This window comes from Pygocentrus nattereri, chromosome 6 (assembly GCF_015220715.1).
Source record: "Pygocentrus nattereri isolate fPygNat1 chromosome 6, fPygNat1.pri, whole genome shotgun sequence".
In the NCBI taxonomy this organism is placed as follows: Eukaryota; Metazoa; Chordata; class Actinopteri; order Characiformes; family Serrasalmidae; genus Pygocentrus; species Pygocentrus nattereri.
In genome coordinates, this window is record NC_051216.1 from 47404792 (window position 1) to 47423904 (window position 19113).

Sequence of the window (19113 nt, forward strand, 5' to 3'; positions counted from 1 at the left end):
TCATTTTTTGTTTAGTCGCCTTGGACAGGGACGTGAAATTTATCTAATATTTTATTCATACATTCTGCTACTTTTGTGAGTCTAAGACTTTGAGTCTGAACCCATTTCCAGCACCAATAGAACTTGTCCATATGAGTAAAGCTGTGTTTTCACAAGAGGTATTAAGGATTGCGATAACACTTTACTGTAGGGTGCTGGTCACAAGGCTTTATGACACCTACATAAGCTACATAAGCTACATAAGTCATGACAACTGACATAACCATTCATAAATGTTTATTAATGCTTATTCCAATAGGCGTCATTCACTATAAAGGTTACATTTGCCCGTTTTGATTGAAATTTGCTAGTTTTAATGACAGATGACCTCCTGAATGACCTACTGAAATAAGCATTTATGTAGGGTTATGTCATGACAGCTTATATAGGTGTCATGTAGCCTTATAAGCCTCATAACCTAAAATGATTTCCTTTGCACGGTGGTCTGGGTCAAGGCGGCCTCGTTACAGAGCGAGCTGAGATTGTTCTGAACATTTTGATGTATAATATGTGGGTATTATGTCGTATGCAACAGGTGAATTTAAGAGTACTATTGAATTCCCACCAGTTTAAAGACGTTTTACTGTCTAATCATCTTTTTCCTTACTGATCTCCTCATGCATTGAAACATGAGTGCAGTAATAGCTGGTCTCTGTGTTTAACTCTTAAAAGGTCACTGCTACAGTTTCTTCTGCTGTAGCCGTACGTCATGTGGAAAAGACTTACTAATCAGGTCAACAACAGCTGTAACTTGCTTACAGTAAGGATGACGTTAATCATTAGATGCTTCACATTACACATTAATTCAAAGGAGGACTCATGACTAGGTTTGACGTTAGAGTACAGCGGACTGCCGACGGCCCAGCGGGTATCTGTTCACTGTCACGGCAATGTATACAGAGGAGTCACAGCCTACGGGAATCCACGGTTCAGCCAAAGATTAACTGCACTCTCATGAGGACAGTAAATACCGAAGAGCTGGTCCAACAGCTGTAAAGGACCACTGTCACACTCAAAGAACTCAGCCAAGTGTTCAAAACAATCTCAGATGTCTGAAATGCCATTTTTTATCAAGTCCCACATCATTCAAGTTCGGTTTCCCAACCTTTTAAAGAACGTGGGCCAAATCCGGGGACGAAACGTATGGAAATCAAAAATGTTAACGCATCATTAATGTCGGCCTTGGACCTGCTTTCCTAAGTGGTTATGGCGTTGTGTTACGTCTGTGACTGGCAAACGAAGTGTGGTCCTGGCGTACAACTTCAGTCAACAGTCAAGGCTGAAAACCTCATACAAGTATGTGAAAAGAAAAGACAGCTTCATCTCAGGCTCGTCGGCTTTTAGCTGATACAAACCAGCACTTCCTTAAAGAAGCTAATGCCAAACACAAACGGGCAGGCTTGAGCTGATCGGTGACCGTCCCTCACTGGTAGTTTTACGTCTTCTGCATTTGTCGATTAAGTTGGATGACTTAAGTGTCCAAAAGCAGGCCGCCAGTTACACAATCATTTTCTTTTAATGCGTAAAGTTAGTCAGTCATTAAAAGGAAAAAAAGCCAATCTGTAGATTAACATGTGGTTAAGCGTTAGCCATGTCACATGTAAACACACGATTATCAAACAAAACCATAGCAAAAACTACCGAACCACACCAACAACTACCAAACTGTAGCAAAAACTACCGAACCACACCAACAACTACCAAACTGTAGCAAAAACTACCGAACCACACCAACAACTACCAAACTGTAGCAAAAACTACCGAACCACACCAACAACTACCAAACTGTAGCAAAAACTACCGAACCACACCAACAACTACCAAACCACACCAACAACTACCGAACTGTAGCAAAAACTACCAAACCACACCAACAACTACCAAACTGTAGCAAAAACTACCAAACCACACCAACAACTACCAAACCATAGCAAAAACTACCAAACCACACCCACAACTACCAAACTGTAGCAAAAACTACTGAACCACATCAACAACTACCAAACCATAGCAAAAACTACCAAACCACACCAACAACTACCAAACTACACCAACAACTACCGAACTGTAGCAAAAACTACCAAACCACACCAACAACTACCAAACTGTAGCAAAAACTACCAAACCACACCAACAACTACCAAACCATAGCAAAAACTACCAAACCGCACCAACAACTACCGAACCGTAGCAAAAACTACTGAACCACATCAACAACTACCAAACCATAGCAAAAACTACCAAACCACACCAACAACTACCAAACTACACCAACAACTACCGAACTGTAGCAAAAACTACCAAACCACACCAACAACTACCAAACTGTAGCAAAAACTACCGAACCACACCAACAACTACCAAACTATATTAAAAACTACCGAACCACACCAACAACTACCAAACTGTAGCAAAAACTACCGAACCACACCAACAACTACCAAACTGTAGCAAAAACTACCAAACCACACCAACAACTACCAAACTGTAGCAAAAACTACCGAACCACACCAACAACTACCAAACTATATTAAAAACTACCGAACCACACCAACAACTACCAAACTGTAGCAAAAACTACCAAACCACACCAACAACTACCAAACTGTATCAAAAACTACCAAACCACACCAACAACTACCAAACTATAGAAAAAACTACCAAAGCTACACCTGAAACAAAGTTGGCTTACAAGTTTCTGAAGAGAATTCTTGTTAATTTTCTACGGTTTTACCTTCTTTACTGCTACACTGACGTGGCTCTGTACCAAAGAACCCACGGCCCGGTACCGGACTGGGGCCAGGCTGTTGGGAACCTCTGACTTAGGCCTTCTTGTTTCATGGCCCATATACACATTTCTCTTATATCTAGAGTGATGAGTTGGGATCAGATTCATATTGCTGCCTAAAACGGAGCATAAATGTTAATGAAGGTTCTGATGTTTTTGCGTCCCCCAAGACACGGAGCTCTCTCAGAGGACAGATCCAGAGCCTTCCTCTGACTGTCTTTAATATCAACCCTGTCAGAGAGTCTCAATAGGACTATAATTACACACAGATTTGACAATCGTCCAAGGGGAACAGGTGAGGCTACAGAAGTGGTCGGACTGGAATTTTAACGAGCTAGATGCTGAGGAGGTGCGGGAGATTTTTATTACAACAGACATAATGATTTATTGCCTTTCTCTGATCCTCAGCTCGAGCCCCGGCGAGGAGAGGCGAGAAAACAGGGCTGGAAACCGTGAAGTGAAGCATGAAGTATCTACAGAACGAAGGACGTCAGTTGGCAAACAAACGTTAAACAGATAATTGCGCTGAGACGTGAACCCGTCTCGGTCCTCACGTACAACAAAAAGACACGGGCGCAGTGAGGACACGGCCAAACTTTTACGAGTCTCCGAACCTAAAACTCTGCTCAAGTTCAATGTCAAGTTCAAAGGCTTCTGGAACAATGTAATCCACTGGAAATTCCCAGTGAAACCTTGGGAAAGAACTTATCATTAAAGACTTAATTTGCGATCCAGTACCAGCGGGTGTTGTGCGCTCAGTGTCAAGGATAATGGTCAAGCAGCTTCAAAGGCGAGCCAGAGCCGAGAGTGGAACAGTCTATCCTTTTAAGAAGATATCGCGCCGCTCAGAGTGAGGGAGACTGGGCCTGATTCGGCCTCGGGGAAGGAGCTCTCAGGAGACGATGAGGCAGAAACCAAACGGGTCTGGAACATCTGAAACGAAGTCATCACAACTTAGACTCGAACGCAGTCCAGACAACACAAGGTCTCTATGAAACGCCTGACCTTTGAAGCAAGTGCACAACAGTTAGCACATGGGAACCGATCCCAGTGTTGCTTTAAAACGTCACGGTTTAAGTAGAACCTCAGATCTCGATTCAAGAGTGGAGCAGTTTTTCAGGCAAGAGAAAAGAAGACTTTAAAGAAGAGGTCATACTTCTGTCTTTCATCCTTGTGTCTGAAACAGTCTCCAAAGACTAAATCGCACTGCCGTATGGCATCTCTCATTCATTTAGGCCAGTGATGCCCAACTCCATTCCTGGACACCCCTGCTCTGGACATTTTAGTGGTTTCCTAAAGATTCCCTGATGGTTCTTGGCTTAGACATACAGTTTCAGGACACCACACTAAATAAACAAATAAACAACACGAAAAGTGAAATTAAACAGTTGAGAATAAACAAATTAAGCCTGATTCATGATTAACCCTCTGGCGTCAACGAACACAATTAGATGATTAATAAACACAACAGATTAATCAGTAACACGTCAATAACATATCAGTGAAGTAGCAGCAGTGAAGCATCTGAATACACTGAAGTAAATATCCTGTAGATGTTCTGTTGATTCATTACTGGCATTAAGTAGATGTTAATGTTACTTAATTATGCAAATTTACCCAACACCTAACCCTGACTCTGGCCCTAATCCTAATCCTAATCCTAACCCTCACCCTGGGCCTAATTCTATTCCTAACGTCAACTCAAAACCTAATCCTAACCCTCATCCTGGGTCTAATCCTAACCTTAACCTCAACCCAAAACCTAACCCTAACTTTCAGCCCAGCCTAAATCCTAATCCTAACCTTAACCTCAACCCAAAACCTAATCCTAACCCTCACCCTGGCCCTAATCCTAACCCTAACCTTAAACTCCACCCAAATCCTAATACTAACCCTCACCCTGGCCCTAATCCTAACCCTAACCTTAAACTCCACCCAAATCCTAATACTAACCCTCACCCTGGCCCTAATCCTAACCCTAACCTTAAACTCCACCCAAATCCTAATACTAACCCTCATATGTTTCTCACATGTAACTGAGAGTCCACTGAGTGTTTGTTTCATCTTAAAAGGACCCTCAGAATAAGGCTCCAGTTATTGGCATGGTGGACTCACTCAGGCGGGATGAAACTTCTGAGACACAGGTCAAAATGACATTTCATTGAGTATTCATTGAGTATTCCAGAGTGTTAAAAAGCTCCAGGAGGGCGTTGGGAGCTTCCAAAGAGGCAAATAGGAAATCTGGCATGAACCTAGCATTGCTCTCTGACGCCTCTCCAGACCCATCCGTCACCGGGCGACAGCAGCCCGGACTGGAGATTAACTCTGAGCCACAGCACCACCTCTGTAGCGCTGGACAGCTCAATGGGGGTTACCGGTCCAGCTGCTTTAGGACTGACCTCACTATGTCACTGACCTGCCCCAGGATAATTATAGGGCAAAACCACGACCCTTGCTTTGGATGTCATGGGAGCGGCCTTTCTGCACCTCTTTTAACCTTTCAGTCCGAAATCAATTGAGGTCTTTCAGCTCTGTCAATCTCTTCTCCCAGCTCGGTTCCGCACAGAACAAGAAAGACTGCATTATGTAGAGGGAATGTTTTTTTTGCCCGAAGCAGTGATAATCCGGAGATTAGGGAAAGAGGCAGTGGGACGCTGCCTGAGACCCACACTGCTCGCTGTACAAAGACCCCCACGTTCTGTTTATCGTCGCCAGGGTCTGAAGCCGTTTACATGTCGTCACGCCCGACAGAGTTTGACAGGGAGTGTTGGTGAGATCCAGCAGATTACCGTTCCACATAGCGCACGGCACTTCGTGAGGATTAACTGTCCCACCCGTCACATGACGTCAGCGCCAGTGTTTCAGACACGGCGAACATCTTATACTGTAACAACTAGTGGAGGGGAAAAATAATCCGTCCTCGCAAACCGCCTGAAAATACTGTGAAACAATCTCAGAAATAAAGATGCTAGACTGTCCCTGGGTCAGTTCCGCTCTGTCACTGGGGTGGGACCCTCAAGGTTCCATCTCAGTACCTTTAGTCAGGGAACATCACTGAACCATAAACCACTGAAATGATGTGTTCTAAGCTGGACTGACTCCACTCACCCCGCCTCGCCTCCAGGCTTTTAATCTACTGCTCTGTTTTAAATCATTCGGTTATGAAAAGGAACAAATACCAACTTTTCACCTGGAGAACCTGATTTAAGCTCCACGATCAGACCTTAGAACCACTGCTGGAGCTTTGAGGGAACATCTACACTGTTTGTACCTTGATGAATGAGAAACGTACCTGCACAGAACCTTCATTTCTACGGGATCCCAGGCCTCACCTACTTTAGAACATGCCACAATTTTCATAAACCTGCTCTGGACCTGAGTATCCAACTACTCGTTCACTAGGTACACACTTAAAATGATGGTTCTTCAAGGGTTCTTTAGTAAAGCAAATGGTTCCGTATAGAACTATGAACACACAAAGAACCATTTGCATGATTAAAGAGTTCTTTGCAATGTTACATGGTCCTTCAGACTGACAAAGAATGTGTTCTACATGGTTCTATACGGAACCTTTCTTTAATAAGAGTTGCATATAGTACACTCTTACCAAAAAGGGAACCTTGGTTTGTAACAATAGTGGAATCCTTGTGGTGGTGTATAGAACCATTTTTGTTAAGAGTGTACTATGCAGAGTCCTTATCAAAAAGGTTCCATATAGAACCATACAGAACACTTTCTTCATCAGTCTGAAGGACCATGTAACAATGCAAAAAACGCTTTAATCATGAAAATGGTTCCTCAAACGTTCATAGTTCTACATCGAACCATTTTCTTTACCAATGAACACTTGAAGAACCATCACTCGGGGTACTCGGGAGCGACAAACAGAAAACAGCCAACACGGCCAGAGGAAACAGCCTAACATCTAAAAGCACAGCTCTCCAACAGTACTTATAATGCATTATGTTAACAGCTCTTAAGACGTTATAAACATGCCTATAAATATTTATAAACATGCATTACATGTTATAGCCATGCTTATTATGCATTACGAATTGTTAACATAATGCATTATAAGAACTGTTCATTAATGTGCACCACTGTTACTGTACACCACTGTTAATGTTCACCACTGTTACTGTACACCACTGTTAATGTTCACCACTGTTAATGTTCACCACCGTTAATGTGCACCACCGTTAATGTACACCACCGTTAATGTACACCACCGTTAATGTTCACCACCGTTAATGTTCACCACTGTTAATGTGCACCACTGTTAATGTTCACCACTGTTAATGTTCACCACTGTTAATGTTCACCACTGTTAATGTACACCACCGTTAATGTTCACCACCGTTAATGTTCACCACCGTTAATGTGCACCACTGTTAATGTTCACCACTGTTAATGTGCACCACCGTTAATGTACACCACCGTTAATGTACACCACCGTTAATGTTCACCACCGTTAATGTTCACCACCGTTAATGTGCACCACTGTTAATGTTCACCACTGTTAATGTTCACCACTGTTAATGTGCACCACCGTTAATGTACACCACCGTTAATGTTCACCACCGTTAATGTACACCACCGTTAATGTTCACCACCGTTAATGTGCACCACCGTTAATGTACACCACCGTTAATGTTCACCACCGTTAATGTTCACCACTGTTAATGTGCACCACTGTTAATGTTCACCACTGTTAATGTTCACCACCGTTAGCCTGACACTGACCTAACACTGCATATCCAATAGAACTCCAGCAGAAACCAGCAGTACTGTACCCTACTGTAGTCTAGTGTTACAGAGTGAAGGGTTCCAGTGCTTGACGTTAGAACCAGTGAGGGAACAAAATTACAATGACAGCACTCGACTATCTCACCCCTCCCTCTGGGGTTCAGGGGAGGGGCTGACTTCTCTGGCTCTGACAGTATAACATGTTATTAACACTATTTATAATGCATTATATTAACAACTGATAACGAATAATAAACATTACATTACCATTTTTTTTGGCTGACGCTCTTATCCAGAGCGACTTACAATTTGATCATTTTACACAATCGACCTGACTGCATGTCTTTTGGACTGTGGGATGAAACCGGAGAACCCGGAGGAAACCCATGCAGACACGGGGAGAACATGCAGACTCCACACAGAGAGGACCCCGGTCACCCGGCCGGGGAATCGAACCCAGGCCCTCCTTGCTGTGAGGCGACAGTGCTACCCACCACGCCACCATGCCGCCCAAACGTGATTCATTTTTATAAATATATTTAAAACCATGTTTATGATGCCGTATGAACGCATTATAACATGTTATGAATGTGTTTATAGATGCTTACAAATGTGAGATCCATAGAAAGTGTCACCGTTTAAAGAAATGAAAGATTTGTCACAAAACGTTTCCTGTTTCTGCGGTTCCTTCTTTTAACATCACGGTTATAAGCTAGACAGTGTTTGTTGTGTCAAAATGTCGTGACACAGGAAACAGAAATGCCCCAAAAATGACAAAACTCTTGATAAATGAACTTACATTGAAAGTCAAGCGCATTTTTTTTCTCCTTCTCCTGTAAAGTTTCTCGGCGGTACAAGATTTCGCTCCGATGACGTGTCTCAAGCCTGAATTGTGACACAAAATATCATAATGTTGACCTCAGAAGTGACAAAGATGACGCATCAAAAATCAAATGATCATACAGTCGCATCCCTGAATCGAAACCGGATCCAGTCGTAAAGTGCCCACAGATCCCCACCTCTAGTAATGATGGTGAGAAAACAACCACTCGAGGCAGGAGACCTGGGAGGTTCAACACGTTCTGCTATCAACCACCAGCTAATAGCCTCTTATCAGTGTTTCATGATGCTGCAAGCATCTGCAGCTGCCGCATTCCTGCGGTAGATACGGCTGGAAGTGGCGTAGTCCACAGGATTCCAAAGCCGCGGTCATGCGGGGCTGCGGCAGGCATCGCGGCGGGCTGATTAGCCTCGGTGCGTGGAGTCCCGGCTGAGCGGCAGTAAAGATAAGGCCTTCTGCAGCACGCCCGTAATCCAAACAGTCCCGTCTGGGACACGGGCCAAAGAGCACACCGCCGCGGGACTGCACTCCACACACGCTTCCAACGAGGCGAACTCGATCCAACACCTTTGTTCCAGAGTCAGAACCGTTCACGGTGGTGGTGATGGGAACCAGACGTCCCCCTCTAAAAGCTCCTACAGAAAGTTCCTACATGAACTGGTTCTGAATTCACTGCCTGATGACTGAGACGCTGTTTTATGAGAGTTTTGAACAGATTTTGGCTTAAAACATACTTTACTTTGGGTCTATTCGTGGTGGAGGGGTACATGCCAAGCGCTGTGAGGCAAAATGGTCCCAAAGCCTATTTATTTCAGATTTACCACCATTTTACCATCACCACTACATATAAACACTCACTTGTAGGTTCACCGGTGGTTCTGGATAGTTGTCATGGCGAACCCTGGTTCCTATCACTGCCACTGTAAAGAGATCTGGGTCGCTGTGTTTCAGTACAAAGAACAACTTCATCAATCAAAATAAGGATTTTTTAAAAAAATATATCAAGACCTTAATTTCCCCTCTTAAAACCTCAATGTTGAAAGTGTACACACTCAAAATGGGTTCTTCAAGGGTTCTCTAGTAAAGAAAATGGTTCTAAACAGAACCGTATACACTCCACAACCCACGCACATGCTGATAAAGTTCTGTTCATGGTGAAATGGTTCGTTAGATTTACGGAGAATGTGCTGTACGTGGTTCTATATAGCACCTTCCCGAAAAGGGTTCTACATAGCACCAAAACAAGCTTGATATCGTAACAATAGCAGAACCCTTTTTGGTGCTATACAGAACCATATACAACACGTTCTCCATCGCTCAGAGGAGCTAGCTCACCATGCAAAGAACCATTCAAATAGGTCTTTTAGTGTTCCATATAGAACCACCGTCTTTACTGAAGAACCATCTTTTTTTAAGAACTTTGATGATCTTTTGGCTTCAATTAGAAAGTCGCAGCTCTTGTGTTTTGAAACTGCGACTTCGACATAAAAACGATGATTTATTGTGTGCGCAGTAAAAACAGATGAGGCGCGTTCACAGTGACGTCACCATGATCCCAATGTTCCTAATATCATTTGCAGGAATGCGCCACATCCAGCCTACACGAAGGAACGGACGGATTTTTTCCGGCAGTTCAATAAGTGAATTGTTACACGTCTGTAATTGAGTATTCAGTCCCTGAAGATAAACCGTGACAGAGTAGGTCCCTCAGACTCACTGTTTGACCATAAACGCATCATAGAACCATCAGGAACACTTTCAGAAATCCTGACCATTACAGACGGTTCTATATAGAACCAAGAACACTCAAAGAACCCCTTGCGTGACTAAAATGAAACGAAAGCGTTCTTCTGATAGACTAGATTGATGGAGAATGTGCTGTAGGTTTACAGTGCCAAGCTCGTAACAACAGAAGAACGCTTTTTAAAAAGGTTCTACGCAGAGCCATCTACAGCACATTCATGCACATTTTCCAGTCAGTCTAAAGAACCCTTTCATGATGCATAGAACCCTTTAATCGTGTTCTCGGGCTAGACGCCAGCGTTTAACTGCTCAGATAGGTAAACACTTGAAAATTATGGTTCTTCAAGAGTTCTTTAGTAAGGAAAATGATTCTATATAGAACCAAGGACAGTCAAACAACCAACTGCATGATTAAAGGGTTCTTTGCATCATTAATCGGTCCTTCAGATTGATGAAGAGTGTGTTTTATATGGTTCTATATAGAACCTTTTTGATAAGGGTTGTATAAAGTACACTCTTAACAAAAATGGTTCTATACAGTACCAAAAAAGGGTTCTTTGGCTTGTAAGAATAGTTGGTGCAATATAGAATCCTACTTGCTTACAGTGTACTATGTAGAACCCTTATCAAAAAGGTTCCACATAGAACACATTCATCATCAGGACCATTTAATGATGCAAAGAATTCTTTAATCATGCAGAGGGGTCTTATTTCCATTTAGAACCATTTTCTTTACTAAAGAACACTTGAAGAACCATTTTTTTAAGAGTGTACCGAAAAAGGATTCTGTTATTGTTTTAATAGAAGCTTGTAATAATAACAGAGCCCCTTTTAGTGCCATTTAGAACCTTTTATAAAAAAGGTTCTGCATAGAACCATCTATAGCACATTCAAGCATATTCTCCGTCACTCTAAAAAACATTTTCATGATGCAAAGAACCCTTCAAATCATGCAGAGGGTTCTTTGAGTGTTCATGGTTCTATACAGAACCATTTTTTTTCTAAAGAACCCTTAAACAGCTGAACAACCTGGAATCAGCCAGAAATGAACCCAACACCATTCGCCAAACTAAACGGGCTGTAAGAAGCTTTACAGACCGGCTGGAACAAAACAACATTAATACTGATCTGGACAAACTGACCAAACTGAGCTGAACCTGATATTGGGTCAGTTTTACGGCTCAGTCTGATTTGGTCCGACTCTGAAGATCAGACACGTCTGGCGAATGGTGTTGGGTTCATTTCTGGCTGATTCCAGGTTGTTCAGCTGTTCTTCTGTCACAGCTGCCGACTGAAAAGCTGCTCAGTGGTGACGCCAGTTTGGGAATTTAGTGTAAGGAGCTGGAGAACGAACTGCCGGCTGAGCAGCGAGTGGGAGGAGCTCGTTACTCTGACGTAGCAACGAGCTGCTCGTTAAGGAGCTCTAATTAGGAGGAAGGAGCTGAACATTAAAACATATTAAAGCCGCGTTCACGGCCAGTTTATTCATTTCTTACTGTATTTATTTAGCTGCTGTATTAAAGCAGTAGAGCACTCGAGGAGGGAGTTATCACCCATAACATCACGGCTGGGATGATCTACGGACACCAGATCACAGCCGGGGTGGTATTTCACGATAACACACTCCCTCTCGGGTTCTACTGCTTAAGTAATTATAAATAAAAACTAATTTATATAACTTAACAGACTAAATTAGTTGCAGATCACGGTCACACCTCTGTAAATGTCCAGAGTGTACAGTAGGTTTTTTAATCTGCCCGTTTGTTTGAACCGGACACCTGGCATCTTTCTTTGTTTTGTTTTCCTGGCGCCTTCCCATTGATTGTTATTTGGGAGAAGGTGGGAGCACAAGTTACATTGCAGTGCACGCTGGGAACTGTAGTGCAACTCATGGTGAAATGGGCTAATATTAATAGACGATTAAAATAATTTTGCAGGCCGAACAGGATTCGGCCAGGAATCGGCCCGCAGGCCTTGTGTTTGACACGTGGGCTCTAGAGACCACTGCAGCGCCACTGGAAGACGAGGTTAGGCATGTTCACAGCAGATGTAGTAGCGCTGCTTACATTTTTCATTGTAGCCGGAGTTTCCCTTTAAGTCTCAATGGGAACTGCAGCCTATGGAGCGGCTCAGACGCCACAAAAAAGCAGGACGCACTTCTTAAGTGGGCGAATTAACGCATTTGATTGACAAGTAGGTAAACACCAGAAATCTATCTGAGAGAAAACGTGATACCGAAACGTGATAAATATTTGGAAATTGACTGGAACAATCAATTTTCACGTTCAGTTATTTTGTGCAGCTCTGGGTGTTTAAAAACAGCCAAAACTAGCTTTTTCCTCAGTTGGTGACCAAAAGTTAGGCATCCTCAATATTGACTGGTCAGCTGTGATGACATAGGGTCATCAGAACTTTTCGTGCTCCATACGCTGCTAAAATAACACCTTCACAAGAGAAATCAGCCTAAATCTAGTCTAAATATACATTTTAATATAGCTGTGCAAATATTATATGAGACAAACTTTTTTTAGGCTTTTTACTTGTTTAAAGTCATTTTATTAGGCACTATTATCTCACTACATTAGCAGATAATTTAGCTGGATTCAGGCACATTTCTTAAAACATGCGAAATGATCTGCCAGTATCGTGAGATAATTTTACTTAATAGATTATTCAAAACAGGTAAAAGATGTCAGGAAATAAGTTAAATAATCTTATTTTAAGTTTACGACAATCTTAAAATGAGGAACAATGGAAATCGTAACTAGATTTAAGACAATTCTACTTGCCAATACACCATTTTTGCAGTGATTGGTTGATGACTCCATGAAAAGAGGCAGGCTTGTGATTTTGAGGCCTCATTTATTCAGTTAACATCTGGCATACATGGATTTAACTTTGCTGCAACTGTTCATATATTATGTGGGAAATAATTCGGTTGCAGAATCAAATTAGAAAAGATTTAAAATACTTTTAAAATAATATTTTTGAAACAGATTCAGCTGAATATCCAGCAAAATCCAGAAGAATTGTCTCTGAAGTGTATAACTGGGATTAAGTTAGGCTTTGAGACCAGACGCGAACAACTGAACAACTGTTATAGGCTATCCGTTAAAGATTTTGGGCTAAATGTTGGTGGGAACGTAGATCTCTTAGGGAGGAAACAAGGTGAATGTGAAATTTCTAAACCAATGCAACAGTTTATGCGGTAGGGGGCGATGATGCCCTCTTCAAAATTGCCTGATGGACAGCAAGCCTGTCGTTTGAGTGAATGTAGCATAAGTTCGGCTGAAAATTCCCTCAAAAAAGTAAGCATGTAGATGCGACACGTGTGAGGAGAACACATGTCAATTACAACACTAACTCCAACGAGAGAAACACAGTTTTGTTTTGGACTGGAGGAACTTGTGGGTGGGGTTTGGAGATGTCAAGGAGTTGTCCCCAGACGTGTATTTTCATAAATACACATGTTGCCCCACGAGAATAGGAAGAGCTAAGGCTGAAGATGAGGAAAAATAACACTCATTTCAAAGACGGGACCCTGAGCACTCATACCAACGGCCAACAGGAGAAGCACTGGACAGTCCTGGCAAAGCTCCCCAAATGTAAGAACTTTCCTCAGAGAAAGTTCCTCTTTGTGTTTGAGTATGTAAAGGTTGAAACCAGGCAACATAAGTCCTCATTCATTCCGCTGTCTTCACTAATGAAAAACGTTACACATATAATGACCGCAGGGTTTGATTCCATTCCCATGTTGCTTCATATCAAAGGCCAAAGACAAGGGGACATGGCAAGGCTGCTTTCCAATGTTTGTCTTTCCTCGGGATTAAAACATGCATCTCTCGGGCCCGGCACGTTAACCGCAAGAGAGCCAGATGGGAGGAATGAAAGGCTTAATTTAAAATCTCATATATTTTATGACTCCAAATGGACCAGCAGGACCTCTCTGACACACCTTTGGCTTAATAGGTCCGCACATAAATAATCCGACATAAGGCCGATGCTTTCCAAATGCGCTGCAGAACAGAGTCCTTCTTTCACTTCGCGTTAGCAGCCGCAGTGCTTTATGGCTGGGTGTTCCCCTCTTGTCTATTGTGGGAAGGTGAGAGATAGCCCATATGTGAGCGCGAATGTCCATAAATACATCACTATGTGGACATTTAATGTGAAATAACACCGTAGTATTTTGCTCCACTTACAACCGCATCCATTGATGATCGGTTTTTGTGCACGACCAGTTTTTTTGCCATGCCCAAAATCAAATGGAGAGAATGATCACTGTTGCATTGTTTACATGCAAGGATTTTTGCCGGTCTGACTGAACACATTCCGATTACAGATTCAGAGCAAGGCGTTTATTCTCACTCTTCTCAACAATCTGATGGAAAATCTCCGCTTACGTGCTCACTACAAGCAATCAGATCCAAAATTACGTGCATACATAGAGAACCGCTTAATGTCAACATTACCAGGACAACCAGCATCACGTGGGTCCAGTCAGAGTGAGATGAGCAGCAGTGAGCAGTGATTGTGTTTTTAACTGCTTCAATCAATCGGACTAGACTATTCCAGCTGAAGTGTATACATGGACGTATTCTATTCCAATTGAGCTATTATTCGGATTATTAACGGATTATTAGGCTGCATGTAAACGTGGCTAATGAGTGTGTTTACATGCACTCAAGAATCCAATCATAATCGGATTTCTGCGGTTATTCTGATTATTCAAATGGTCATGTAAACAACACACTCTGATGTCTTAGATCAGAAAGAGGTCTAGGAATCTGATAAAGAGGCTGGATTTTACGTGTTGATCAGATTCTGTAGTTCAGATTATTAAGTGCATGAAAACACACTCAATTATGAAAGTCATCAGTCCATGAACTGACCAGGTAAACTTATACCCAGTTAAAGCCTGTTTTAGAAGGAAACTCTGGCCAAAACCAAAGATTGGGCCATTATTACATTGGTTATGATCACACTTTCTCACATTTTAAAGGTGTGAGGAGCTTTTGAAAAACTACAAGCACTTTGGGTGGATTTTTGGGGGTGGGCTGTGAAGTGTTTTGCTAGCTGACTAATACAGAAGGAAGCCAAATAGCTAAGATTATTGCTAGGAAGTAGAAAATCACATCTGCGTTTATTGGCCTCTTTACTGGATCTTTTTAACAATGTGGGTGGGATTCCCAACTGTCATATGACAAATTTGCAAAATGGATGATGGGTATTGTAGTGAGATCGCACTGCGTTCTGTCAAAGTGATGAGGCTAAAGGCTGCAATTCTGTACTACAGCATAACACGACAAATATATGTTAGTTTTAGGGCAGAATTCCACTTTAACTACCCAAGTTTTCAGACCAACCAACTCAACGGCTAAACAATGTGAAATTCTATCTAATCACTGTTACTGTCTTTGCTTTTTAGCTAAAATCACAAGCTGTGAACAACTACTAAATCTTAAACGATTGACCACAACGGAAACGTGTCTAGGACTTAGTTTGAGGTTGGATAGTGTAGTGGGTAACACTTCTGTCTTCTACGTTGTAGACTGGGGTTCAATCCCTGACTGGGCAGCTGCCTACACTATACCAATAAGAGTCCTTGGGCAAGACTCCTAACACTAACTTGAGATCATTCAACTTATTTCTAGAGATTTTTAACTGGTTAAATTATCTGCCAAAGGAAGACAAAGCAACTTAAATCAAGTAAATATCTACAAATAGGTAGCATAAACGTACAACACCCTTACAACAAGCTCATAGCGAGAAATATTAAATACGCTGACCAGATTTAAGACATTTTCCCTTGTTAGTACCAACTCTAAGACTGCACTGCTGCTTTGCTCCACATTTTGTCCTGCCATCAGATTCATTTCCTGCCTACGTTAGGCACGGATCTCTCAGTTTAACCGCCAAAACCAGCCGCTGTAGGCCTGATGATGAGGTAATAAGATCCTTTACAGGAGGCAGATCCACCCAGCGTTACGCCAGCGACCCATTAAAGCCTCTCAGTGGGGGTGAAGGCCCTCTTTAGCAGGAAGGTGACCCCACCACCGCGGCTTCACACAGACAGCAAGGTTCCTCTGAGGAGGGTGACATTGGCATTTGGTGGCCGAGCTGGTGGGGGTATGTTTTTGCAGCTGATGCGACCTCCAATTTCCACATGAAAGAGCTGGAAGCTCAGAGATCCTCCAGACCGGCCTATACAGAGCAACACAAACAATAGCTTTCTATTCCGGGAGCTTCTCAGCTCGCTCAACCAGCTCCTTATCAAGCTCCCGATACATCTCAGCTCAAATCTGCACTTCTTCCACAAGCAAAGGAGAAGAAAATGAGCCGCCAAGAGTTGCAAAGGCGTGTCGCATCTCAATGTGAGTGCCCTCGTTTGTCAGGGAGGAACGTCTGCCAAGATCTGAGCTTTAAACCAGACCATTAAAATTAATTCAGAGCTTTAATATTCAGTTTGAGTCCCTTTTTTGTCCGACTTGGTTTCTTTTTTCTTGACGCTCTTGCATGCATAACACTTCGCACACATATACAAATAGATTTTTCTCCAGAATTCAGTGATTAAGATGTACATAAAGTAATTCAGCATGGTTTTATGTGGAATGCTTCGTTTTGCAATGACCTGGATGCACCTCTCCGCCCTAGTTGGATTTTAAACATGCCTTCTAGGCCAAAGCCTTCTCAAAACAATCGTAAAACAATGTCTCAGATGTCAAGCAGTGAATTCATAACTATTTAATGTAGGAACTTTCTGTGAGGCAGCTTTTACCGCTCTGAATTACTTTGTTTACATCTCAATTTCTTAAATTATGAGCAGGAAACTTAATGAAGAGATTCTGTTCAACACATTTTTTCATCAAAAAAAGCTTGCACCCCCAGCAGCCCCATCTACCCCACATGAATGGCACAACCAGGGCAAAAAGATGCCAAAAGGAGACCAAAAGATGAAGAGATCTATTGCACTGGCTTTCACTGAAGTCTTGCGAGAACATTGTGTGGAGTGAGGTGTGAAAAACTGCTTTGGACATGACGGACCCCACCGGACAAGAGGGCTAATTCCTTTACAGCTCTTAGCCTGGTGTGAACACCTCGGTGGACAAAACAACATCTGTACAGCACTTAAAATGTAATTAGGGACTTCTAGACACCATCGTGGTCATCACCAATGCTTGAACATTGGTCAAACTACTTGTATGTCTGCCTTCTTTTGTGTAGTTAACATGAACATACAGTACCAGTCGAAAATCTGGACACACTCATGAATATTCTTACTATTTTAGAACAGTAGTGAAGACATCAAAACTACTAAATGGCATTTTGCTGTGAACAAAAAGTATATCTTAATAAAAATGTTACAGGTTCTTCTGCACCATGATGCCTCTTCATGAAAACCCTTGATGTTGTCTCTACAAGCTTCATGAGGAGCCACCTGAGATGCTTTCCCAACAAGACTGGAGAAGATTCATACACGCTCACACTACACTGTTCCAAAATATACATATTTTTAGATTTAGGACATTTTTTGTTTCGGAAAATAATCACACCTCAACATGTACATTTGTTCTGAAAACCAATTTCAAGCAATGTGGAAAGTCTCAACCCTCCTGAAAAAACAGCACAGATCAGCAAGCATTTCATGTTAGTCTAAGCTGGTCTATGCCTGTCTGGTTCTGGTTTAGCTGGTCACCCCAGCATGGCCATGCTGGTTTTGGTGGTGACCAGCATATCAACTTCCATTGCTGTTGACCAGCACACCAGTACACAAAACACAAAGTACGCCGGTTTTGCTGGTGACCAGCATATCAGCTTCCATTCCCGCTGACCATACCAGTACCCAAAACACAACATATGCTGGTTTTGCTGCTGACCAGCACACTAGTACCCCAAAAAACAACATGTACTGGTTTTGGTGGTTATCAGTTTATCAACTTACATTGCTGCTGACCAGCACACCAGTACCCAAAACACAACAAATGCTGGTTTTGCAGGTGGCCAGCCGTGCTGGTCAGTGCTGGTCTTTCTAAAACATCTGAAATGGAAAACATGCATTCAGCCAGGTGGCATCCAAACTTTTGACTGGTAACTTTGAGCTTTCCCACAGCATCTAACACGGACCTCTGGCACTATAGTAAACATAAACAAGCCATTCCTCCGTTCACAGCAACGAAGCGGGCGAGCCACGTCCAGCCCAGTCTAACCGCTTATCTGGTCGGTTAACTAAAGTTGTGCGGACAGATTTGCCGCCGAAAACACCTGACCGGTCAGCCCGGATCACCGCAGTCCGGTGGTTCTGTCACTTTCCACTCTACTGATGACCAAACAAACGGTCCAAACGAGCAGCTCGACGTGGAATTTCACTCAGATAAACCGTCGAAAACGTCGAAATCTACCTGGAAATGTTTAAAAAACGCCGAAATGCGGGTGATGTGCAGGCTGAGGCAGCGCGAGGCGCAGCGCGCGCGGTTCACGCTGCCCGCCATCGCCGCGTCCTCGCGCCTCCCCGCGCTCGCGCCCCACAGCGCCGCCGTAATAATCCACACGCACGCGGCAAGGCTGCTCGCGCTCCTCGCGCTCCAAGACGGCATCCTCGCGCTCCGCTCTGCTCCGCTCGCGCCACTCCGCGCAAACTGAAGGGGAAAAGTTTTGACGGTCCCGGCACGCGAGAGCAGAGAGGGGGGCGGGGCGGGGCCAGAGCCGCGCGAGCTGCAGCGCGGTTGGAGGAGGGGCTCGCGTGGCAGGTAGTTGAGCTCGCGCGGGGGGTGATTTTTAGCCTTTTTGAGGAAATTATGAGGCATTTTTTTATTTTTTATGTAATACCGATTTTTAAATTCTTTAAAATGTAATGTGAGCGGAATATTACAGGTTTTCCTGCTTTATTTTTGCATACATGTTTTGTTAGATAATACATTACCAGTCAAATGTTTGATAACATCTCGTGGATTCACGCAGT

The 19113-nt window shown here is 42.9% G+C and overlaps 1 protein-coding gene across 1 annotated transcript in view; it reads right to left on the minus strand.

Annotated features, from left to right (window-relative positions):
• Positions 1-18799, minus strand: part of LOC108443133 (anosmin-1) — a 92570-nt gene extending 73771 nt beyond the window's left edge. Inside the window, exon 1 of the mRNA XM_017723577.2 lies at positions 18554-18799. Within this exon, the coding sequence (XP_017579066.1) occupies positions 18554-18748 (195 nt within the window). The 5' untranslated portion in view covers positions 18749-18799. The remainder of the gene's footprint in view (positions 1-18553) is intronic.
• Between the last annotated feature and the right edge of the window lie 314 nt (positions 18800-19113).